The sequence below is a fragment of the Eulemur rufifrons genome, chromosome 29, assembly GCF_041146395.1.
Source record: "Eulemur rufifrons isolate Redbay chromosome 29, OSU_ERuf_1, whole genome shotgun sequence".
NCBI classification, from domain to species: Eukaryota; Metazoa; Chordata; class Mammalia; order Primates; family Lemuridae; genus Eulemur; species Eulemur rufifrons.
The window spans coordinates 23,297,080-23,322,172 of NC_091011.1; the positions used below are offsets into that span (position 1 = coordinate 23,297,080).

A 25,093-nucleotide genomic window follows, 5' to 3' on the forward strand; every position below is an offset into this window, starting at 1 on the left:
CCTTTCAGCGGGAGCTTCCTTCTGGAAGCAGGAGCTGGGTCAGAATTGGCACTGAGCTGGGGCCGCCTCTGGAGATCACGTGTCTAACCCTCATGTCAGTTACCCTGCCTCTCACAGTGTGTGCAAAGCGTTAGGTCAGGGCTGGTGTCCTAGTAAAGTGCTTACTCAGTGTTAGCTGTGACCAGACTGTGCCCTGCTGGGGCCTTGCACAGCACAGGTCTGGGCATGTGGAAGGGCTCTGTGGATCTCTGTAGGGGAATGAGTAAGGCTGCAACCTTGTGGAGTCTTGCCACCACTCCCAGGCCCTGCCCACCCCCTGGCAGCCGTTCGTCGGGTCACGCTGATGGCAGAACACTCTCCTATGCCTCGGCAGCTGGCAGAGGCTGCTGGGCACGGCGTCCAGGTGTGCCACAGCAGCTCAGGCAGGCAGGGCTGGGCGCAGGCAGGGGCTACCATTTGGCATTATCTCTGTGCCTCTCTTTGGCACGTGGGATCTCTCAGGTGCTGGGCTTTAAGGTAGCAGAGTGGCAGGTGAGTTCTTACTCCTCTTTATAAAAGAAACACCAAGGAAAGCAAAGCTTTCTCTTTCTAGAAGCCAGGTCAGTTGGAAACCAGCTTTTGTAGCTCAAAAGAGGTCCTAGGCCATTTGAAAGCAACACAAGATAGTGGTAAGTGAGGGTACAACAAAAACAGTGTGATGCCAAACATGCAAAACATGCCAAAAATCAGTGTCAATCAATATACATAATCAGTATAAAATATGCATAAATGCACATGGAGAAAAGCTGAAAGGAACACTTCAAAATGCTAATAGTGGTTATTGCCTATGAGTGATAGGTAACTTTTTAAAAAATAATTTCCCAAATTTTCTACAGCGACCAATTATTGTTTTTATACTTAGGGGAAAAGTTACTAAAACATAGCAAGGAACATCTGGAGAACATCTTTATAAAATGTTCTTATCTTAGCGTCTCAGTTACAAGGAATGCCCATCTCTTCTCAGGGTCCCTGGGGACAAGGAGAGGGGAGGAAGAAGCCTGGGGTGGAAGCGATACTGAGTGTGTGTCTGTGGTTTCTCTGGGGCCTTCCCCTGTCTCAGGGACAGAAACAGGGATAGAAATCAGTCCCCGCCCGCCTGTGGGCCTGGTTGCCTTCCAGGTGACACTCCTCTCTAGGTCAATCCTTTCTCTGATGGGTCCCAGTGACCCCACAAGATATTAATATTGTTTTGTTCAGTCAATACACATTTATATTTACCCACACATCAACACATTCCGTTGCTCATCATTTTGTTTTTGTCTTGGTATCATTTTTCTTCTACTTGAAAAACTCTGTTTAGTATTTATTTTGGTGCAGATACACTGGCAACAAAGTCTCTGGGTTTTTACCTAGAAATGCCATTATTTTGTCTCTACTTTTAAAAAATCAACTTCATTGAAGTATAATTTCGTAAGATAACATTGACAGATTTCAAGCATATGAGTTGCTGACTTTTGACAAATTGTATGTGTATATAGAAACTATATGTATGTACACACGTATATACCCACATATGTGTGAGATATATATATATAGAGAGAGAGAGAGAATGCTGCAATCAAGATATGGAACATTTCTGTCTCCCCAGAAATTTCCCTTATTCCTCCTCTTTGCAGTCAGTTTCTCCCCACTCCCGTCTACCTCCTGCCCCAGGAAACCACTGATCTGATTTTTAGATCAGATGTTCAGCATCATATGCCTGGAATTCTACACTGTGTACTCTGGAGTCTGGTTTCTCTCACCGTAGTATTTGTGCCATTCATGTTGTATTCTTACTTCACTCGTAATATTTATTGAATCGTATCCTACTGTATGAATATACCACACTTTGTTGATCCATTCATCCATAGTTGTCCTCTGGGGGAGCTACAAGCTACTCTGTCATAGCTAGGAGCAGAAGTCCCTTGTTTTAAAACAAAGAAACTGTCAGAACCTCTGATTCTTTTCAAAAGGTGGATTTCTAGAAGGGGAAGTTACTAAATAGAAACCTTTCACAGGCTGTTGACTGCATCCTGTCAAATGGCTTTCCAGAGCTTTCCCCAGATTTGCATTCCTCCCACTGGTATGTGAGAGTCCCTGTCTCACCATACCGTCAACAGCATTTTTGTGTCTTACTTTCTAATTTTTGCAAGTATGCAAAGCTGCGGGACTGCAGGCAGTAGTTGAAAGGAATTTTACCTTGTGTATAAACCAATACATCCTGTACTTACTTGCTTTCTGAGTTTGCAGAATTGTCATGACTTCCTGTCTTTAACCTCTGGCCTCACTCTAACTTCCTGATGAAACTGATCTGAAAAGCCAATTCAGATCATTCCTGGCATCAGTATTTCAAGCGGGGATGGAGGGCGTGGCCGCAACTCCAATGTCTCACTGCCCCAGCCTCGAGGGATTGCTCCAGGGCTGCAGTGTCCAGCGCAGCAGCCACTGGCTGCCGGTGGCTGTTGAACACTTGAAATGTGGTTGGTCCAAACTGAGATGTGCTGTAAGTGCAAAGCACACGCCAGATTCCAAAGCCTTGGGATGAAAAAAATGAATGTAAAATCTTTCATTAATATATTTTATATTGATGACATATTGAAATAACATTTTGAACATATTGAGTTAAATAAAATATATCATTAAAATTAATTTCGCCTGTTTATTTTTACTTTTGTTAACGCGGCTACTAGAAAATTTAAAATCACCAATGAGGCTTATGTTTCATTGCAACTCAACAGTGCTACTCTATGGTCTTATAGAATTATTCTCTTCTTCTGTCTACTTTTCCCCCATGTCTGCCCTCCCCCAATCCCAGCTTCATTTTCATCAGAACAGCTTACCTGAATTTTCTCTTGGAGGCTCTTCAGACTTTATATTTAGTTTAGAAGATCCCATTGCAAGGTGGGACCTGGGCACAGACTTCCGTGAAGAGCTGGAGTGGCGAAGTGCCCCCGGGATTCCCTCACCCGGGAACTAAACCCCTCTGAGGGCAGATCAGAAGGTTGGGAAGAGGAGTGTGGGGGGAGATGTCCATCCAAGCCCCTGGCTCTCTTAGCGGCTCCCTCCCCACTAGCAGGCTCTACCCTGCCTGCCTGTGCCTCGAGAGATGGCCTTCCATGGTGGACTCACCCTCCGCCATCTTCTTTCCTTCGTTTTTCCACTTGGTGTTCCATCTTTTATTCTGCAGTGAGTCTTGTTTTCTGGATGCCTCCATTAGCTTGATATTTTTCTCTGGTTGTTCCCTGGAGTGGCCTCACCAGGACCTCCAACTTCAGTCCTCACTGCTCTGCGCCACTAGCCTGGGAGAGCCCCACCCATCAGAACAGGCCCAGCTCCCGGACACCTGACCCTGGCCCAACCTTGGTCTTCCTTTTGCCTGGGAGACCAGACCGTCTTCACCAACCGGATCCACCCTCTACCAGGCAAAGAAAGTAAAGTATCTCCTCTCAGGGCCAGGAGCTCCCTGGCTCTCTGGTGTTTCTGGTAATAGATGCCCGTAAACTTTGGAATTTCTCTACAGTGTCCCATGGTATGTATTTGGTCTACCCTCGGATTCTGTTTACCAACGCAGTGTTCAGTTTGTCTGTTTCCCCTCCTGACATCCATACCTTGTGACGTTCCTGCTGAATTGAGCTAATTCTGTACATCTGATTAAATCTCAGACCAGGGCTCTGGAAATTACAGAATAGCCTCCCTGCCAGGTGGCTGACATGTAATGTATTGCTTTGTGTAGGTGGCTGTAAATTAGGAGACTTTTCCTTAAGTTTTTGCCTTTGATGGCAAGAGGTGGAGATGCCTGTGGTGGTTATTACAGGAAGATCTGGGAAGGCGAGTCCCTGTTTTTATGGGAATCACAGGCTTGGCAGAGACAGAAGCAGTGAGTAAAATGGGACCCTCGTGGTCGATGGAGGAGGACAAGAGAGGCGGAGTGAGGAAGTGTCACACCCTTTCCCAGCCTCCTAAAGAATGGCGCCTGGAATTAAAAAACACTGAATCACAAAGTGAGAAAGCAACTTCCTTTCCAGCTTTCTCTCCCACTTGTGATTACTTTAAAGTGAAATCTCTACTATGTCCTCAACATCGCTCAAATGCTGTAAGAGAAAACCAACCTCAAACCTTTAAACCTTTTCATGCATCACTGCAATAACATTGTTTTATTTCTGGTGAATTTATTTTTGTGTTACTTTCTATGTATTGCAACTGCTATTTTTCAGTTCCAATGGTGACATGAAATTTCCTTTAAAATTAATATATTAGAGTTTTTTTTTAAAAAACTCAATCTAAAGCAGAAAGTTAAACAAATTAAATGCAGGTGAGACTCAATTATGGCAAGAACAACAAAAAAGTGACTACGGGGGAATGTCTGACATTTGGAAAACACTGTCCTAAAAGAAGACGTTACAGAGAGTATTGCAAGATCTGGAAGTTCTGGATTTAAAAATCATCCCATTGCCAATTTCAGTCCTTCATTCCCCATTAAGTACAATACTATTTTTAAAAAAAAATCTTTTCTTTGATTTTTCAGATTCCAGAAAGAAATTGGGAATTGAAGAGTTAAGAAGAGGATGTTGTTTTAAAATATTCTGACTTACTTCAAAGAGTGATGCCAGAAACTTAAAAAGGTATTATTGACCACTAATTTAAATTTAATATTATCAACTTGTATGTCTTAAGGGAACCAACTTTTAAAGCTATGGATCCTAAAGGGGGTCATGGAATTGGCCACAATAGAAAAGGCTGAATTAGCATCTCATAGATCTGCACACGTGTAGTGGAATAGTAGCCAATCACTTTCATCCCTTTGCATTCTTTTTGGTGAGGATCTTTTGCCCCTCTGTGGCTCAGAATGTTGAATTGTACTGTTACTTGCTCATTAATTCGGGTTCTAAAAGGAAAGTTATTGGGTGGGGTCCGGCTGAGAATCTCTGTTAAGCTTGTGGTGTTTAGCAATTTGATAGGTAAAACAGAAAAAAGGAAGTGTGTCAAAAAGAGGACTCATGTGTGACTTGGTGGAAAACAATTTGTGAACATATTGTTAACCGATGTGTCTTGTGAAACATATGAATGAGGCTGACAGGGTTAAAAGATCTGTGACAATTTTTTTTGGAACCCACCAAAAAATTTTTTTAAACTATCTCTGAAATGTGTGGGTTTTCCCTGCCCACACAGGGGACAGTTTGAGGCCTTTCCACAAACGAGGTTATGATTCATTTTATACAAGGATGACTGGAGAAGACATGGCTGAAGGATCTTATGTGTTTTTTGTTATTGTTGTTTCAAGAAAGCAAGTCAGTGAGATTTTGGGGTAACTAGGATGAACTCAAGTTATTTTTTAACACCCAAATAAAATAGCTTGGGTCCCTGTTCCTACCCAGATAGAAGTTCAGCAGGGGCACGAGGTTTTCAAGGATTCCTGGGGAGATGCGTCTCTTGATCATCCAGCCCTGGGAATTCTGAGCCAACTCTCCCTTGTCCCCCTTCACGCATACACGGCCACTGCTGCTCCTGCCTTCCCCAGGGTGCGTGTATATAAGAGACTTTGCTGAGGGTTTGTGGGTCGTGGGTGTGGGGGTGGGATAGAGCACAATGGGAATATGATGGAGACGTCACTGTCCCTGGGTTCCTGGGCCCTGCCTACCACAGGAGACTTCATGCTGCATCTCTGTCCTCAGGCTGCTTTGTGCTCAGCCCTCTCTCCACTGTGCCCAACAGTTCCTCTGTTCCCAGTTCTGGGCCCACTCCCTGCTTAGGGGATGCAGAAACCTCCAATCACAATTCACCTTATTTTATAAAATAATACACTTTCCTATCTCCATCCCAGTCTAGGATCAAGGCATACTTTCCTTTTTCTTTTTGAGACAGAGTCTCGCTCTGTTGCCCGGGCTAGAGTGCTGTATCGTCAAGCTCACAGCAACCTCAAACTCCTGGGCTTGAGCAATCCTCCTGCCTCAGCCTCCCGAGTAGCTGGGACTACAGGCATGTGCCACCATGCCCAGCTAATTCCTTTTTCTCTATATATACTTTTAGCTGTCCAGCTAATTTGTTTCTATTTTTAGTAGAGACGGGGTCTCGCTCTTGCTCAGGCTGGTCTAAAACTCCTGACCTTGAGCGATCCACCCGCCTCGGCCTCCCAGAGTGCTAGGATTACAGGCGTGAGCCATCACGCCCGGCCCACACTTTGCTTTTTAAGAGTAATAATAATGATGAAGAAGTTGTGCTGAACAGAAGGGGTTGGCTACCTCTGGTCACCTACTTTAGCAATGTAATCTGTAAGCAGATGCAATGAAATTATGATTTTTTTCTTTAGTGCAGCTCAGATAAAAGTCTTAAGCATGGCTCCCTCTGGCTCTAAGTAGAGAAACCCCAGGACCAGTGGGGGGTTGGGGGAAATACTTCCATGGCTCTTGCCTTATTGATGATGTCATTGATCTCTTCAGGGGCTGCACCAAGAGAGAGGCGGGGCCCTGGAGGGATGGCCCTAAATCCTGCTTGCCCTTCTATGGGGAGGACACACGCAGCCGAAGACGAATTTGGGAAAAGTAGCCGCTTGCTACTTTAACTATGGAAAAGCAGGGCCACGGTGAGATGGAAATAATCCCATCAGATTCTCACTCCTACATTAAATTGTTGAAAATCAACCGGGAACTGCTGGTCACGCACATCCATAACACTCAGTGTCTGGTGGACAACTTGCTGAAGAATGACTACTTCTCAGCCGAAGATGCGGAGATCGTGTGTGCCTGCCCCACCCAGCCGGACAAGGTGCCCCCGCGACAGGGACTGGCATTGGCAGCATGCAAACCCCGGTAGCCGGAAGAGGCTTCTTCCCATTGATTTGAGCGGAGGGTTTCGGGAGTTTAGTGCATTGGGCAGAATTTCACGTTGGGGTCTTGATGGAACATAAATGCCCGAGTTATCAGCTTATTTCACAATCAAGTGTTTCGCTTCTGCGTTTGTGTCTAGGGCAAAATCTTAAATCTGAGCTCTTGTTGCTACGTGTACTTGTGCCCAGACAGCTCATTTTAAAACCCACTTTAAATTAGTAGGAAGGAAAAGGAAATGAGCATATTGCACCGGCAAAGATGTTCACTAGTTTCTTTAAGCTCTGGAGGCTGCATTGCTGGGGGAGACTCAGATGGGCATCGCCTCGGGTTCAGGAATGACCACTTCCCAAGGTGGCGGCACAATAAGGAATTCTCTGTGCTCCACTGTGGGAAGTCTTACAGCCCTTAGTTTCACTTAAGCTTTGTGTCACCTTCTGAAAAGTAAAATCAGGACCGAAACTCTTTCATGGTTAGAGGGATAACAGAACCTATTTGTGACATGACTCTGCTGGGCTCAGAAGAGACCAGAGCGGTTTCTGGGGGAAGCCTTGTAGCACACGAGTGCGCTTCAGTCTCCCGTGTTGATTTGTTTTCGTGCATTTTTAATAAGAAAAAAGCCATTTGTAATGGATGACTTATGTGGGGTCCTGTCACCCTCTTGCTGTGGGGCACGGGTGCCCCTCATTGTACCCAGGGTCTGGCTTCTCCCTCTCCACGCTCCCTCTGGGATAGCAATAGTGTTAGGTTAAGAAGGACAAGGAGACAGAGCGAATTCTATGGGTGGACATGACTCTAGTTGTTAGTCTGACTTTGTTCTTTCCAGACTCACGGAAGCCTGGTTTCTTAGAGCTGTGTGGTTTTATTTCTCGCTAAGGAGGTCATTTCACATGTCATGGGTGGATGGTCAAGCTACGGCTGTAGTAAGCGCTCGGAGCCCTGCCCTGAGCCCACCTGGGGGTCTTTCTGGTAGGAGGATGCCCCTCACGTCAGCTCACACCTCATGCTTGTGCCGCCACTAGGTCCGCAAAATTCTGGACCTGGTCCAGAGCAAGGGCGAGGAAGTGTCTGAATTCTTCCTCCACGTGCTCCAGCAACTCACAGACGCTTACGTGGACCTCAGGCCTTGGCTGTCGGAGATCGGCTTCTCCCCTTCCCCGCTCATTCAGGGCAAAACTGTGCTCAACACCGACCCAGGTACGAGTCAGCCTCGGGGTTGGGGGAGGGGGGGGACCGCAGGCACCAGTGCGAGCCATGCCCGGGGGTCTGGACATGCCATAGTGGTTAGGCCCAGCTGGGCACGGCTGGCCTTGTGTGCCACCTCAGGAAGCAAGCACAGGTGCTATATTGATTTTAGAAAGGAAGAGCTGGTCTCTGTCATCCAGTGCAGCCCGGGTGACTGTGATTGGACTGACCACATGTGGCCACACATGTAAAGCAGACAAACCTGTTCTGGTTTATATAGGGGCCCATGGAAGTATAAGAATGGCCTCTATGCTGACCTCCCGCTTCCTTCCTATTCTGACACATGTAGATATTTTAATGGTTGCACAAATTCAAGGTTGCATTTTTTTTTTTTCTTTAAAAAAAATCTTTCCAGGTTTGATTCTAGGCAAAGTATTCTTCCATCACCCCTGGGTGCCAGCCCTTATTTGCAAAGCTCCGTGGGAGACTCCATTAGTTAATTGCTTAGCCCAACAAGTATTCTTGCTTGTTCCTACCACATGCCAAGGCCACGTGCTGGCTGCGAGGGAGGCAGTGGTGAGTGGCACAGTCATGGCTCCTGCCCTCAGGGAGATTTGAGTCTGGAGGAAGATCCTCGTTATGTCATCTCGCAGATGGAGATCAGACAGCGGCAGTTGGAGCATGTAACTGGGGCCAGGATCTGCTCTGGGGCTGGGAGGCTGCTTTCCTGGCTTTGGCCTGCTCCACGTGGAGACAGCTGTTGGCAACATATTAGCACCAAGGGCCCAAACTCTGAGTTTTCAAGAATCCAGTTTGTCCTTGGAAACAGGAGCAAGGGACACTGTCCCAGAGAGGTGTATGTTTAGGAGAAACAAAGCCAACCGGCAGAGTGTCAGGGCCACACCCCGATTGCTGCGGCCCCAGCAGGGACCTGCCAGCCACTGCCAGTGTCTCACTCCAACGCCCCTTCCTGCTCACTCAGCTTACTTCCCCCATGAAAAAAGGAAAATATTCCCATGATGATGGTTCTTTCAAAAGACCTCTCCGTCGGTTCCTTTAGCCAGCTACTTTACTAGCTTTTGTTTAAAGCACTATTCACTCTATAAGAAGCCTCACACGCAAGACTACATATTATATTAATATGATTCCATTGATAGGAAGTGTCCAGAAAAGGCAAATTAATTGACAAAGCAGATCAGTAGTTGCCTACGGCCCAGGGTGGGGGCAGGGATGAGCTGCAGAGAAGCTCCAGAGAGCTCTGGGAGGATGATGGAGATGTTCTAGAACTGGACTGTTGTGAGGTTTCCACAACTTTGTGAATTGACTAAAAATCATTGATGAGTAGTATCTAACACAGTGAGTGAATTTTATGGTATATAAATTATGCTCCAATAAAGCTGTAAAAAATACAGTTTACTTTATAAATTTTAAACAGACAGCCAAATTGAACTAAATTGATGAGAAAGGGTTATAGATGAATCTGGAAATGTGCATGGGTGTCTAATTTTTGTTAATTGAATTATAATTAAAATTTAAAGAGCTGATTTTAAAGGAATTTATGGTTTTATTTGGGGAGGAACCACCTCCCTTTTGGTATAAGTCCCATTTTCATCACCTAGGCTTGCTGGGAGCGTGGCGCCCCCGTGAACATTAGGGCAGCTCGTCCCCTTGAGGGAAGTGTGGGGCTCGCCCTGTGGCACGTGCCAAGCACCAGGGGTCTGAGGCGCCCGGCCTGGGAGCCGGGGCTGGCGTGCTCTGCCTCGGAGCCATCCTGGGGGGCTCAGTCCTATGGGGTTTGGGAGGAGGCACAGCTCCCTTGTGATCCAGGTCAATGTCCAGTGTCATATTTTATCACCGAAGGTTTTGGCATCTAGCTTTGTGAGACCACCTGTTGTTTCAAGAGCAGTGTTATAAGCAAGAGAAAGTTTAGGGAAATTTCTTCCTTAACAGTGAGACTTTCCATGAGGACTGGCTCAGGCTGTTTGAATCGGGCCCTGGGGATGGGGTGGAGGTAGCGAGGCCCGCTGGCCTGGCCCTCAGGTGTGAGGGGCTTCAGGTGTCAGCTGCAGTTCAATGACAACATTGTGCAGAGGGACAAGGGAGGCCTGTCTCAGATCCTAGTTGAAGCCTGTCACCTTCTGCCTGGCTTAATCCGAGGTCAAGCAGAGGGGTCGAAGCCTGGGGACTCTCAGATTCTGGGATGCTGGCTCCGAGCCCCCAGGGCCTGCATGTGAGGAGTGACTGTACTGGCCTCAGGGCGGGGGGGCGGGGGGGTTTGTCTGCATGCTCACCTCTGCTCCCTCTGACCTCCCCTTTGATGTGGTTTCTGCCTCTGTCTCCCTCTGTCTCTCACCTGGGCCCCCCGCCCTCCCTCCAGTGAGCAGGTACACCCAGCAGCTGCGACACCACCTGGGCCGCGACTCCAAGTTCACGTTATGCTATGGCCAGAAGGAGGAGCTGCTGCTGGAGGAGACGTACACGGACACCATCATGGAGCTGGTCGACTTCAACAACGAGAGCCTGGGCAGGCTGGGCAGCCTGGCCTGCCTCCTGGACCACGCCACGGGCGTTCTGGACGAGCAGGGCGAGACGGTCTTCATCTGCGGCGACGCTGGCGTGGGCAAGTCCATGCTGCTGCAGCGGCTGCAGAGCCTCTGGGCCACGGACCAGCTGGACGTGGGGGTCAAGTTCTTCTTCCACTTCCGCTGCCGCATGTTCAGCTGCTTCAAGGAAAGTGACACGCTGTGTCTGCAGGACCTGCTCTTCAAGCACTACTGCTACCCAGAGCAGGACCCCGATGAGGTGTTCACCTTCCTGCTGCGCTTTCCCCACGTGGCCCTCTTCACCTTTGATGGCCTGGACGAGCTGCACTCAGACTTGGACCTGAGCCGCCTGCCCGACAGCTCCTGCCCCTGGGAGCCCGCCCACCCGCTGGTCCTGCTGGCTAACCTGCTCAGCGGGAAGCTGCTCAAGGGCTCCAGCAAGGTGCTCACGGCCCGCACAGGCGTCGAGGTCCCGCGCCAGCTCCTGCGGAAGAAGGTGCTCCTCCGGGGCTTCGCCCCCTGCCACCTGCGGACCTACGCCAGGAGGATGTTCCCCGAGCGGGCGGTGCAGGACCGCCTGCTGAACCAGCTGGAAGCCAACCCCAACCTCTGCAGCCTGTGCGCCGTCCCCCTCTTCTGCTGGATCATCTTCCAGTGCTTCCGGCACTTCCACACCGCCTTCGAAGGCTCGCCACAGCTGCCCGACTGCACGGTGACGCTGACCGACGTCTTCCTGCTGGTCACCGAGGTCCACCTCAACAGGATGCAGCCTAGCAGCCTGGTGCAGCGGAACACACGCAGCCAGGCGGAGACCTTCCGCGCCGGCCGGGGCACCCTGTGCTCGCTGGGGCAGGTGGCCCACTGGGGCATGGACAGGAGCCTCTTCGTCTTCAGCCAGGAGGAGGTGCAGGCCTCCGAGGTGCAGGAGGGAGACCTGCAGCTGGGCTTCCTGCGCTCCCTGCCGGAGCTGGGGCCCGGAGGGGACCGGCAGTCCTACGAGTTTTTCCACCTCACCCTCCAGGCCTTCTTCACAGCCTTCTTTCTCGTGGTGGACGACAAGGTGGGCACTCAGGAGCTGCTCAGGTTCTTCCGGGAGTGGGCGCCTCCCGGGGAGGCCACGACGGCGTCCTGCTATCCTTTCCAGTGCCTGGGCGGCGGCGGCCTGGCAGGGGAAGACCCTTTCAAGAACAAGGATCATTTTCAGTTCACCAACCTCTTCCTGTGCGGGCTGCTGTCCAAAGCCAAACAGAAGCTCCTGCGGCACCTGGTGCCTGCGGCGGCCCTGAGGCGGAAGCGCAAGGCCCTGTGGGCGCACCTGTTTGCCAGCCTGCGGTCCTACCTGAAGAGCCTGCCCCGGGTCCAGAGCGAGTACTTCAACCAGGTGCAGGCCATGCCCACCTTCATCTGGATGCTGCGCTGCATCTACGAGACGCAGAGCCAGAAGGTGGGGCAGCTGGCGGCCAGGGGCATCTGCGCCAACTACCTCAAGCTGACCTACTGCAACGCCTGCTCGGCCGACTGCAGCGCCCTCTCCTTCGTCTTGCACCACATCCGCAACCGGCTCGCCCTCGACCTGGACAACAACAACCTCAACGACTACGGCGTGCGGGAGCTGCAGCCCTGCTTCAGCCGCCTCACCGTCATCAGGTGAGGCCACCAGGCACGGGAGTGGCGTGGAGGGGACCAGGCTGTGGGGCACCAGGATTGGGGCATTGTGGATTGGGATCCATTGGATCCGCCGTTACCCTAGGCAGACGGCAAGACGCAAAGCTTCGGTCAGGTGCACCTGAGTCAGCCCCAGCTGGGTGCCCTTGAACAAACTGTCTAACCTCTCTGAGCCTCAGCGTCTGCATGTGGGAAAAAGAGGTATTCGTAATCCTAGCAATTATAGTATTAGTAATGACCAGTGTTGATTGAGAATGGGTAAAGTGCATTACAGATATTACCTAATTTAATGCTCTTAACAACCCTATAAGGTAGGTACTGTTATTGTCTCCATCTTGGCGAACAAGGAAGGGGAGGCACAGAGAAGTTAATAACTTGCTCCAGGACACACAGCTGTGACATCGTGGAGTTGGAATGTATAAGGAACCAACCTGTTGAGATTAAGGCTCAGAGATAGTCCTTAAAAAGTTTCTGGCACATGAGAGCTTTTATTATGTCATTGCAGAGAGAGCAGACTTTATGCTAATTGGCGTCGGTTACTTTCTGCGATCAAAGCCAGCAGGCTTGTGTGCTGCCAGAGACCCCTTCAAAACGCTGAGTCGTGGTAATTTTCCTGTTGGATGGTTAGAGGAAAGAGAAGCCCGTCTGCTTTCTTCTATTAGTACTTCCTGTATAAGATAAACCTTGTAAATCTTGACAGGGCTTTAAAGTCTCCATTACTTGGCTCATGCAGTTCTGCAGAGCAGTAGGGATTTGGAATGGACTCTCGGTGCCTGTTACTCCAGTGCCAGTGTGTGAATTGCTGGGGACTTGGGGCGTCGGGGGGCTACCCTGGCCTGGGACTCTCAGCCTGGGACTCTCCCTGCACAGCCCTCTGCCGTCTCACAGCCAGTGCCACCCTCTGCCCATTTTATAAAGGGGAAACTGTACCGCCCTGCTGTGCCCAGGTGAAGTTTTCCTCCACACCAGTGAAAGAAAACGCAGCTCACAGGAGAGCAGCAGGATGCAGGCAACCACAGGGAAGCATTTTCAGCTCCGTGGGGGCATCAGTTAAGATTATTTTCATCTGAGAATTAGAGAAAACTCAAAATCTTGGTGGCTTAAATAAGTTATAAGCTTGTTTCTCTTATGCAAAACTCCAGAGGTAGGTGGTTCCGGACTGGTACAGTGTCTCGTGACCATCAGGAGCCCAGGCTGTCTTCTGCTTTGCTGCTCTGCTGTCCCTACTGCCTGGCTTCCACCTCTTGGCCCAAAATGGCTGCTCAAGCTCCAGCCATCTAGTTGACATTCTAGCTGCCAGGAAGAAGGAAGGGTAAAGAAGGGTACACCCATTCTTTTAAGAAGACTTCTGAGCTATTGGCAATGATATTGCTGCTTAGATTTCATTGGCAGGACTTAATCATGTGTACCTAGCTAAAAAATGGGAATTTAATTGCTAAGAAAGCATAGATATTGGGAGTGACTAATTGCCTCTGCCATCCTGGGATGGCCATGCACTGTAATTACACCCCCTGCCTCAGTGCGAAGCTGAGGGGGGAGGGTCCAGAGTGTCTGACCTCATTTTGATGTGGCCTAAAAACCAAGCTTTTACCTGTTCAGCCTTTTGCTTATTACAGAGTCAGCTTGTGGGCCAAGTTTGGCCCATGGCTTGTGTTTGTAAATAACGTTTTATTGGAGCACAGCCATGGCCCTTTATCGGCTGCTTCACCCTACAGAGCTGAGTAGCTGTGATGGAGGCCATAAGGCCCGCACAGCCTAAAACACTTGCTCTCTGCCACTTCACGGAAGAAGTTTGCTGACGCCTGGTTATCACCTCACCCCACCCCTGTGCCATATTCTACCCTCCAGCCTCACCTAATGATGGGGGAGAGGATTGAGAAGATCAGGGTAGTTGGTTACAGAGATTGCTTGATGGTGAAAAAAAAAAAAAAAAAGATTTTGCATTTTGGCTACATGAAAATATCCTGCTAATGTAGGGATTTCCCAGAGAAATCCCAGTGTGTGGCTGGCCTTTGTCCAGGAGAGACCACAGGCCTGAAGGCCTTCTTTCTCTGCCCCTCCCTCTGAGCCTGGCCTCCCAGGGCACATCTGCATTACAGAGGACTTGGAGAGTGGCCTTGCCAAGCTCTGCCTCTGTGCTCAGGCTTCTGGCTGTTTCTGCATTTGCACTTTCCCACCCGCTGACAGGAGCCGCCCCCCCCCCACCCCATTTAGCCCATGCGTTTCCAGATGGGGGAGGCTGTTGGCAGTTTGGATGAGACAGTTCTGGTGGGGCCTGTCCTGCCTAACATCCTTGGCCCCACCTGCAAGATGACAGGGCGTCCTCTCCCCTTGTCACTCTAGCCACTAAATGCAGCTACTCCCACTTCCAAACCCCATACCCCTGCTGTGCAGCAGGAGCCACGTAGGGACACGGACATACACGCGCACACACACACACACACACACACACGTACACATATGGTAGTAGAGGTGGTCGGCCTCACACGTATCCCGTGCGGTGAGCCTGGGACGAGCCTGGGCCTCGCCGCAGCCTTGCTGAGGGCTGTACTGGCCAGTCTGGCGGCCCCTCCGTGGCCAGGCTTATCAGGGGCCGTCGGCTGCCACAGCCCTTCTCACAGGGGCGCCTGTACCTGGGAAAACACCAGGGGCTGTGGGCCTCTGGATCCTTGCGGGATTAATGCTCCCTCGGGGGCAGCTGCTCTGATTCAGTTACCTTTGCCATTTTGTTTCAGACTCAGCGTAAACCAGATCACTGACGACGGCGTAAAGGTGCTGTATGAGGAGCTGACCAAGTACCGAATCCTGACGTATTTGGGGTACGTCTTTCTCAAGAACTCTGGGACAAGGACCTAGCAATACCACAGAGCAGCAGGAATTGCCAGTCACGTGGGTGACCGGACGACAGAATGGGTGGCCCAGGGCTGGAGAGGGAACCCGACCGGGAGCTCAGGGTCCTGGGTTCTGCCCTTGCCTCGCTGAGCCTCGGCCTCTCCACTTGTAACACTGGGACCCTAATAGAAGCCAGTGGTGTTACGACTGTTACTGGGGGTGCAGAGAGCACAGATGGGGACTATTTAGTGAACGTCAGAATACTGTTCATGCATCAGTCTTCACTATTACGTTATGGGTCCATAATCCCTCATCCCGAGCCACTGAGCCAGACACAGTCGGGATCCAGAGTATGTGCTGTATATTGGGGTCCAGGGCAATACCCCATTTTCAGATATGTTAATATTTTGGCCCAAAATATATTCAAACCAAGTGGGGCATGTAAAGACCGTAAGTAGCTCTGTATCTGTTGCCAAAAGAATCATGAAAAACTCTGGGTTTTCAGAGCCTTTGGGATTGTGGAGTTTGAGATGAGGGATTGTGGGCTGGTCTCCCAGCCGCGTGGCCACCGTGGGCCTGTGAGCGGCGGCAGCTGCTCAGCCGCTTTGGGCCCCGGCTGCCTCCACTGCAGGATGAGGACACGGAGGCCAGCGATCCCCGGCCTCCCTCAGCTCTGGAGGTCTGTGTGACTGGGGAGGCCTCGAAACTCAGTTTGGTTACTTTTTCAACCTGTCTCTGCGTTGTGGTCGAGTTGGCGTTGAGGGGCGAGATGGCTGAAAGGTAGACGTTGAGCAGGTTCGATATTCAGAGAGAAACTTCCCCCTCGAGATGCTGAATGTAATCGTAATTGAATAAATACCTCTCACCTGCCGGTTATGAAGCACTTATATGCCAGGGCTTTGCATTGTGTCATGTAACCCTCATAACAGCCCTGCAAGGGCGCTACCATTATTACTCCTGTGTTACAGATGGAGAAACTGAGGCACGGGGAGGTTAAGTAACTTGTCCCAGGCTATAAGGCCAGGGAAGGGGGTAGAGCTGGTCTTGAACCCAGGCTGTGAGACCCCAGAGCCCCTGATTGTGGTCTCCATGTGTTCTCCTTTCAACCCAGACTTTGGAAATCAGAAGACAGAATATACTTACTTAAAAAAATCAGGGTTATTGAAATGACATCTAGAGTCATAAAATCTCATGACTGTGCTTTCTCTCAAAGTTTATACAATAACCAGATCACTGATGTCGGAGCCAGGTACATCTCCAAAATCCTGGATGAATGCAAAGGCCTCACGCACCTGAAGTAAGTGGGGAAGGTGTGCAGGTCCCCTAGTCGCTCCTCTTGGTCACCCCTTCTGAGTGCAGAGAATCTATGTCACTGTATAGAGCTTCCACCCTAAAGCCTTCTGCTTGCCCCAGGGCCGTGTTGGGCAAATTAAGGAGACCTGTGTGTGGAATGTGAGCTGCCACGTGGAAGAATTCTGATCCGTGGGTGAGGCTGGGACACTGGAGAGGCCACTTGTCATTGGCAGGGGCATAGCTTGGCATTTTGATTTCATTAACTACTGACTGGAAGAAAGGCCTGTCATCCTTTCTGGAATACTAGAGAAAAAGGTTTCTTCCCCTAAGGGAATTTCCCGTCTAGTTATAAGCAAGAGCTTGATCCTTTGCCCTGTCCTGGAAATGCCCTGCCAAAGGGTGCCAGGGTGCCAAGCGTGGAGCTTCTGGTCTTGGGAGCACACACCTTGTCCATTGGCAGTCAAAGCGGGAACTCCCGGGCCTGCTGATGGAAGCGAGTGATGCTCCTGAGGTCCCTTAGAGAACCCCAAGGAGGGCCTGGGGCCCTGAGTTCCTGCCAAGACTGTGGGCCACATCCTGGAGAGGAACCCTGGCCCACTGGCCTCAGGGCTTCAGGTCCCCCCTGAGAGCCAGCCCAGCGCACGGCTCTCGTGGGTCTCGGGAGAAAGACCACACTTCCCAAGAGCAGCTGCGAGGGGCTCCGTGCTGGGGAGGGGGCGGCCTGTGTTGGAGTCCCCGCGCAGCTGTGACTGCGCATGACTCTCTCTACAGACTGGGAAAAAACAAAATAACGAGCGAAGGAGGGAAGTGCCTCGCCCTGGCTGTGAAGAACAGCAAATCAATCTTTGAGATTGGGTGAGTAGAAGAAGATGCACGTCCGTGGGTGTAATTCAGCCTGCTCTGCGCGGGCTCCCGCTGGTCTTTCGCAGGCCAGTGTAGTGGAGGGACCGGAAGGACCGCTGGGTCTCCTGGGGGGAGACAGCAGAGCGGGGCCACCACTGACGCCCCAGGGGCTTCTGCATGGGATTCCAGGATTGACTATGACTTTGATTGTGCAGACTTTTAAGTTATGCAAAAATCAGTATTTTCACTGCCAGCAAATGGAGGGAGCTGTTCTAGCCCTATATAGTTTCTGATGTTCTTCATATCTCCTCTGGATGCCTTTTCTTTCTTTTTTTTTTTTTTTTTTTGTGGTAAAATGTACATAACATATAGTTTACCATCTTAATCATTTTTTATTCTATAGTTCAGTGGTATCAAGTATGTTCATATCATTATGTAACCATCACCACCATTCATCTCCAAAACTCTTTTCTTTCCTTTTTTTTTTTTTTTGAGACAGAGTCTCACTCTGTCACCCTGGGTAGAGTGCAGTGGCGTCATCATAGCTCACAGCAACCTCAAACTCCTGGGCTCAAGCGATCCTCCTGCCTCAGCCTCCTGTGTAGCTGGGGCTACAGGCACATGCCACTGTGCCCAGCTAATTTTTTCTATTTTTAGTAGAGATGGGGTCTTACTCTTGCTCAGGCTGGTCTCAAGCTCTGGGCCTCAAGTGATCCTTCTGCCTTGACCTCTCTAAAACTCTTTTCATCTTGCAAAACTGAAACTCTGTACCCATTAAACAATAACTCCTCACATGCCCTCCCTGCAGCCCCTGGCAACTACTCTTCTATTATACTTTTTGTTTCTGTGGTTTTGGGTATCCTAATTACCTCATATAAGTGGAAGCATTCAATATTTGTCTTTTTGTGACTGGCTTATTTCATTTAGCATAATGTCCTCAAGGTTCATCCATGCTGTAGCATGTGATAGGATTCCTCACCTTTTCAAGGCCGAATAGTATTCCACTGTGTATATACACCACATTTTGCTTATCTGTTCATCCGTGGATGGACACTGGGTTGCTTCCATGTTTTAGCTGTTGTGAATAACGCTGCCGTGCACTTGGGTGTGCAAACGTATCTTTAAGGCCCTGCTTTCAATCCTTTCGGATGTATGCCCAGAAGTGGAATGGCTAGATGCAATGGTAATTCTATGGTTACATTTTTGAGGAATCCTCGTACTGTTTTCCGTAGCAGCGGCACCATGTTATCTTCCCACCAACAGCACATAAGGTTCCAGTTTCTCCACCAAGTGTCCTCAGCCACACGCTGTTTTCTGTGTTTTTGATAGTAGCCATCCCGATGGGTGTGAGGTGGTATCTCATTGTGGTTTTAATTCTCAAGGCTTTTTAAAGCTTTTCATATCATTATAATTTTTTATTGGATCATAAAATAAACACAAGTAACTTTGGAAGCTATGGGAGATGTGAAAAATAATAAAAATTATCTTCTCAGAAAATAATAATTGTTAACATTTGATGTCAATTAAGCTCTTGCACTTTCTCTCTTCCTCTCTCTCTCTCTCTACTATTTCATAATAGAAGTCAAACTGTAAATGTACAGAATCTTATCCTTCCTTTTTCAACTAGTCTCATGAGCATTTTTCCACTTCATTAAACATTTAGTGCCATTCAGTTGAATAGTGCCTAGCAAGACACCGAAAACTCTTACTCTGGTTCCAACAAGCCATACCCTGAAGGGTGGGAGATGGTAGCTTGCTCGACCTGAGGGTGCTGCTGAGGCTGCCCTGGTTTTGTCGAGAGGGCCAGGCAGGCTGGCTTTGCCCTGTGTAGACTGTGCCCCTCATTCTATTAGAAGTTGCTGACATCTTTTGTAGGCCAGGCACTGTTCTAAATGCTTTGCATCTGTTAACTCAGTGAATCCTCACGACAGCTCTATGAGGGAATACCCTTACTATTCCCATTTTATAGGTGAGGTGACTGAGGTCCAAGGAGTTATGTAATTGGCCCAAGTTCGCCCAGGTAGCAGGTGGCAGAGCCAGGATAGGAGCCCCCATCTTACCATGCAGACCGCGTTAGCCAGATGCTCCCAGATGCTCTGCTCTGGGGGAGAGAATGCAGCTTTGCCATTGCAACTGTCCACCAAGGTTGCAACGGTCTGCAGAGCTTGGTTTGGTAACGTCGTCTTATGTAAAAGGAAGATTGCTGATAAGGTTTCTGAATGTGCTTCCTGATCTTTGCTTCACGGAAGACTGTGTCTTCAGGAATGTCTCTGCCCCTGCCCGGAGGTGCACAGACGCTGGGAGTCCAGCACCTGCACCTGGTCTTCCTTTCAGGATGCTGCAGACCCCTGTGTTCTGCAGGAGACCCTCAGGTGGTGTCTCTCTGAGACGGCCACGGGCCAGGCCCTCAGGCTGACAGCTCTCCCACAGCGCGGCGTGAGGCTTGGTCTCCAGTTGTGCACCTCGCTCGTGCCTTCTGTTCACAGGCTTTCTCTGCTCTTTCTCCTTACGTTGCCCTCTGAATCCGAAATCCAGAGCAGCCAAGTGATGGGCCAGTGTGGGAGTTAGTCTCTAGGCGACAGCTCCAGGGACTGAGCAGAAAATCTGCCTGCTGAGCATGAATCAGGAGGCGGCCACCAGCAGGGACCAAGGGGTGAGCTGGCTGTCGGGGGGAGCTGACTTTCACTGTCTTGCCTCCGCCCTCAGGATGTGGGGCAATCAACTCGGGGACGAAGGAGCAAAGGCCTTCGCAGAGGCCCTGAGGAACCACCCCAGCCTGACCAACCTGAGGTAACCGCCGCCTTCCGGGGCCCGCTGTCTCCAGGGCGGACCTGGTCACTCCGCGCTCCTCCAGGGATGACAGGGAGGAGCTGAGGGGACGGGGTGATTGGCTTTCCTAAAAGGGGAGGGACTTGTGTGCGTGATTTTTCTTTCTTTTTAAAAAGTGTTTTATTGACGCACAAGCATACAGTGAAGTACAGTATTCTAAAGTGACTGTTGCGTATGTGCACACCAGTGTGACCCCCACCCAGATCGAGACACAGGACATTTCCAGCCCCCAGTCATCTCCACATGCCCCTTGGAGGCTGGGGAAGCAATTCCTAAGTCCAGATGAAGCTTAACGGGACGCTGGGCAGCAGATTCCTGCCACTTCCTCATTCTCAGGACAGTGCTGGAGCAGAGGGGACTGTCCCTCTCTGTAAACAGAGATGTGCCTTCCCAGCCCTTTGTTAGGGCTCTGGCCAAATCCCGCGGCCTTGGTATCTCCAAGGCTCTGCTGCTGGCCTTCCTGCTACTGAAAGAGAGTCCAAGATACTGGGGCATCTGATGGGGTCTTGCTGATGGGGCACCAGAAAATGCCAGACCTCTGAGGCAGAGCCCACCAGGGCTCCTCAGCCTCCAGTGTGGACATAAAAACCCGAGGCCCTGAGCCCAGTCCACTGCCCTGTGAGCAGGCCCTGCCGATGTCCTGTTTCCTGTCCGGCCTGTCTTTGAGTGGCCTTGCACCTGTCCTCATGCTCCCAGCTCTGGAGCAACAACGCCCGAGCAGATGTCTCCCGCCTAGAGTCGGCCCGAGCAGGTGCCGCATCCAGGCTGAATGAAGCCAAGATCGAATGTAGACGTGTCTCTAATAATTCACCCAAGCGTTTTCCTTCCCAGTCTTGCATTCAACGGCATCACCACAGAAGGAGGAAAGAGCCTGGCGAGGGCCCTGCAGCAGAACGCGTGTCTGAAGATATTCTGGTAACGCCCGGGGCCATCCTGAAGGGTTGGGCCTCAGGAATTACTGTAGGGGCTTCACACAGCCTGGCGTCTTCACTGGAAAGGTCCCTCTCGGCTGGCATGACTCTAGGCCTTTCAAAATTGGGTTGATAATTTAATTCCTCCTAGAGAAGAAAATAGCTATTTCCAGAAGCACAAACAGGTACAGGAGGGGGAAGTGGGCCCCGGGAGCACAGGTTTGAGGTGTTAGACTTCTTTGCTGCCCTAGGACCCAGGAGACCCAGAGGCTGGCCACGCAGACTGTCAGGCGTGTCCTCAGAACACCCTCACGGATGCTTGGCGAGGCCAGCTCTCCTGTGCTGGGCTCAAAATTTTCTCCCTTCCTCCTCTTCCACTGCCTCCCACCCCCCCCCCACCCCCCAGCCTCCTCCTTCCCCAGGTCTCCACCTCAGGATTTAGCCTTCTTGCTCCATCCAGCTCGCCTGTCACCTGTCACCAGAAGCCCACAGTCCTCGCTCCCTCTCTGCGCTCCAGGGCCCTTATTAATAAGATGTTGCCTTCTGAGGGTGTTTTCTGTTGGTGTTCATTTTTCTTTATCATTCAATCTTTTATTTTTCTTTATTTGCATTTTATTTACTCACCTGTATCATAACTTCCTTGCAGGTGAGGGAGCTGTGTTACACCCTTCCGTATCCTCTGCTCATAGCTCAGTGGTCATTTGATTTTGCTAAATTAGGTACTGAAAATCATGCAAATGTCATCTTTATGAGAATTCTGATACCAGACCCACTGACCGGCGTTTTTAATTCTTTCCCCTCAAAAAGTCTTCAACATTTTGTGAAACTACATGCTTTTTTGAAAAACTATAAGTCACATGTCTAAAAAGTAGGAAGTAAAAGTTCCTCTTTTATGTTTTCTAAAATAACCTTTTCCTTCTAGCTTTCTGTTCTATGTATATGCAAATATATACAAAACAGGACAGCAGTTAGCAAGCGCCTTAAAATATTTCTCAACCACACATCATACATATTTTACATGTCCCTTTACGTCAGGGTTTCTCAGTCTGGACACTGTTGACATTTTGATCCAAAGGCTTCTGTGCTGTGAGGGGCTGTCCTGTGCATCCTGGGATGTTCAGCATCATCCCTGGCCTCCACCCCCACCCGTGACGATCAAAAATGTCTCCAGACTTGGCGGAGTGCCCCGTGGAGAGGGAGATCACCCCGGTTGAGAACCGCTGCTCTGCGTGGATAGTTTAACAATGCCAACACCTGGAACTTCTTGAGTGCGGACTGCAGGCCATGTGGCATTCTCAGCCTTTACAAATGTATCAGCTCACTTAATCTCACAAGCACCATGCAAGATCTGTGCTATTACCCTGCACACTCACCGATGAGAAAACTCAGACCCAAGGAAGTTAAACCCCGTGCCCCAGGTCACCCCGCTTGTGAGTGAAACAAACCCGGAGGGCTCCTCAAGGCTGTGCCCTTCTTCCTCTTTCTTTTCCTGCCTCATTCTCTCTGAGGGCTGCACGGCGTCCCCTAGAACGGAAAGTCACAATTGGTTTCATCACTTTCCATTGATACTTAAATTTGTTCACATTTTACATTATGACAGATAATACCCCCGGTGTATGTTGCAATGTATAAATCCTAGTGTGTACATTACATCTTTACACACTGCAGGCTAAATTTCTAGAAGTCTAATGGTCTAAAATACAAAAAAAGAAAAAGAAATTTGACCTCCAAGGAATGATTTTTAAAAATGTTCTTTCTGTTCCATTCTTCTTCCTAATGATTCTTTCTTTCATCTGCTGGCACAAGAAGTCCCAACCCTATGTATGCCGACGAGTTTCAGGGCTTTATATAGGCCACTCTGGTTTTAAGAACAATTGAGAAACTTCCTGAACTTGCAGTAACTTGACTTGAGTTCTTCACAAAAAGCCCTAGAGCAAAACGCTGAACACATTTTAACATGCAGCTGGCGGCTGTTCCAGGTCTTCACGCTGATTCGCACAACACGCTGCCAGTGGTGTTCAAGGGACCTGGGGACCAGAGGAGCCCTGAGAAGCAGGCATCAGCCCCTAGTTTTCTGTGGGCCCCCAGCTTCCGTGAAATCGGAGGCTCAGCAAAGGTGGGGCGGGAGAGTGGGCTCCTCTGCAGGCAGCGGGGCTAAGAAGTAGGAGCTGGGGTGCAGGATTTGCACTGGAAATGGATCAGCATTTATCTTCTGTGGGGGCGGGAGGCTGGGCTTGGCTGGGCTCGCAGCAAGGGACCAGCTGCAGAGCTGGCAGCCCTGGCTGGGACCCGCTCCTGTGAACTCATGAACAGTATCTGCCAAGTAGGCTCTCCTGAGCAAACGCTCCCTCTTTTTTTCCCTAGGCTGACCAAAAATGAACTCAACGATGAAGTGGCAGAGAGTATGGCAGAAATGTTGAAAGTCAACCAGACGTTGAAACATTTATGGTAATTTCAGACTGTGCCGCTTTTCAAAAATATTTTTTGAGATAAAATTTACATATCATAAAATCCACCGTTTTAAAGTGTGTAATTTTAGCGTATTCACAAGGTTGTGCAACTACCATTTAATTCTAGAACACTTTCACTGCCCCCCCTTCCCCCCCCGCCCCCCCCAAACCCCTGTAAGCGTTGAGGAGTCACTCCCCATCCTTCTCCTCGCATAGCACCTGGCAACCACTAAGCTGCTCGCTGTCTCTATGGATTTGCCTACTCTGGGCATTTCATATAAATAGAATCATACAACGTGTGATCTTCTGTCTGTGTTCTTTCACTAACAGCTTTTAAGGTTCATCTGCATTGTAGCATGTATCAGTACTTCATGGCTTTTTTTATGGCTAAATGGTAATCCATTGTGTGGATAGTTAACCCTTTGTTTATTCATCAGTTGATAGACATTTGGGTCCTTTCTACTTTTTTTTGTTGTTTCTTTGAGACAGAGTCTTGCTCTGTTGCCCGGGCTAGAGTGCCGTTGCGTCAGCCTAGCTCACAGCAACCTCAAACTTCTGGGCTCAAACGATCCTCCTGTCTCAACCTCCCGAGTAGCTGGGAATACAGGCATAAACCACCACGCCTGGCTAATTTTTTCTATTTTTAGCAGAGACAGGGTCTCACTCTTGCTCAGGCTGATCTCTAACTCCTGGGCTCAAGCGATCCTCCCCTTATCGGCCTCCCATAGTGCTAGGATTACAGGCGTGAGCCACTGCGCCTGGCCTCTATTTTTTGACTGTTATGAATAATGCTACTGTGAACACTCACATACATGTTTTTGTGTGAACATGTGTTCATTTCTCTTGGGTATATACTTAGGAATAGGATTGCTGGGTCATATGGCAACTCTGTTTAAGTTTTTGAGGAACCACCAAACTGTTTTCCAAAGTGGTGGCACTATTTGCATTCTCACCAACCATGTATGTGGGTTCTAATTTCTCCCTATCCTCACCAACACTTGTTACTGTCCATCTTTTTGAATCTAGCCATACTAATGGGCGTGAAGTAACATCACATTGTGGTTTTGATTTGCATTTTCCTGATGACTAACAATGTTCAGCGTCTTTTTATGTGCCTACTGACCATCTGTGTATGTTTTTTAGAGAAATGTCTCCATATCCTTTGCCTTTTATTTTCTTTTTTTGAGACAGGGTCTTGCTCTGTCACTCAGGCTGGAGTGCAGTGTCATCGTCACAGCTCACAGCAGCCTCAAACTCCTGGGCTCAAGCAATCCCCCTGCCTCAGCCTCTTGAGTACCTGGGACTACAGGCGCACACCACCACACCCAGCTAGTTTTTCTAGTTTTTGTAAAGACAGGTCCTTGCTCTTGCTCTTGTTCTTGTTCTTGCTCTTACTCAGGCTGGTCTCAGCTCCTGGCCTCAAGTGATCCTCCCCCCAAGGTCTCCCATAGTGCTGGGATTACAGGTATGAGGCCTCTGCACTCAGCCTTTGCCCATTTTAAAATTGGGTTATTTGTCATTTTTTTACTGGGTTGTAGGAGTTCTTTATATATCCTGGGTGCTAGATACAAGACTTGCAGATATTTTCTCTCTTTCCGTGGGGTTTTTCTTTTTCTTGATGATGATCTTTGAAGCACAAAAGTTTTAAAATTTTGATGAAGTCCAATGTGCCTGTGTTTTTCTTTGGTTGCTTGTGCTTTAGG

The 25,093-nt window shown here is 49.5% G+C and overlaps 1 protein-coding gene across 4 annotated transcripts in view; it reads left to right on the forward strand.

Annotated features, from left to right (window-relative positions):
* The window catches only part of NOD1 (nucleotide binding oligomerization domain containing 1), a 45,773-nt gene that overhangs the window by 13,000 nt on the left and 7,680 nt on the right, over nt 1-25,093 (forward strand). Inside the window, exons 1-11 of one of the 4 annotated variants that reach the window (XM_069461506.1) lie at nt 3,752-3,895; nt 4,544-4,640; nt 6,456-6,780; nt 7,862-8,036; nt 10,402-12,214; nt 14,968-15,051; nt 16,278-16,361; nt 17,129-17,212; nt 19,907-19,990; nt 20,861-20,944; nt 23,305-23,388. In XM_069461506.1, coding sequence (XP_069317607.1) covers nt 6,580-6,780; nt 7,862-8,036; nt 10,402-12,214; nt 14,968-15,051; nt 16,278-16,361; nt 17,129-17,212; nt 19,907-19,990; nt 20,861-20,944; nt 23,305-23,388 — 2,693 coding nt within the window. In that variant the 5' untranslated portion in view covers nt 3,752-3,895; nt 4,544-4,640; nt 6,456-6,579. Of the gene's footprint in view, nt 1-3,751; nt 3,896-4,543; nt 4,641-6,455; nt 6,825-7,861; nt 8,037-10,401; nt 12,215-14,967; nt 15,052-16,277; nt 16,362-17,128; nt 17,213-19,906; nt 19,991-20,860; nt 20,945-23,304; nt 23,389-25,093 lie in introns of those variants that run through there. The other 3 variants (XM_069461507.1, XM_069461508.1, XM_069461509.1) reach the window with 3 other exon arrangements.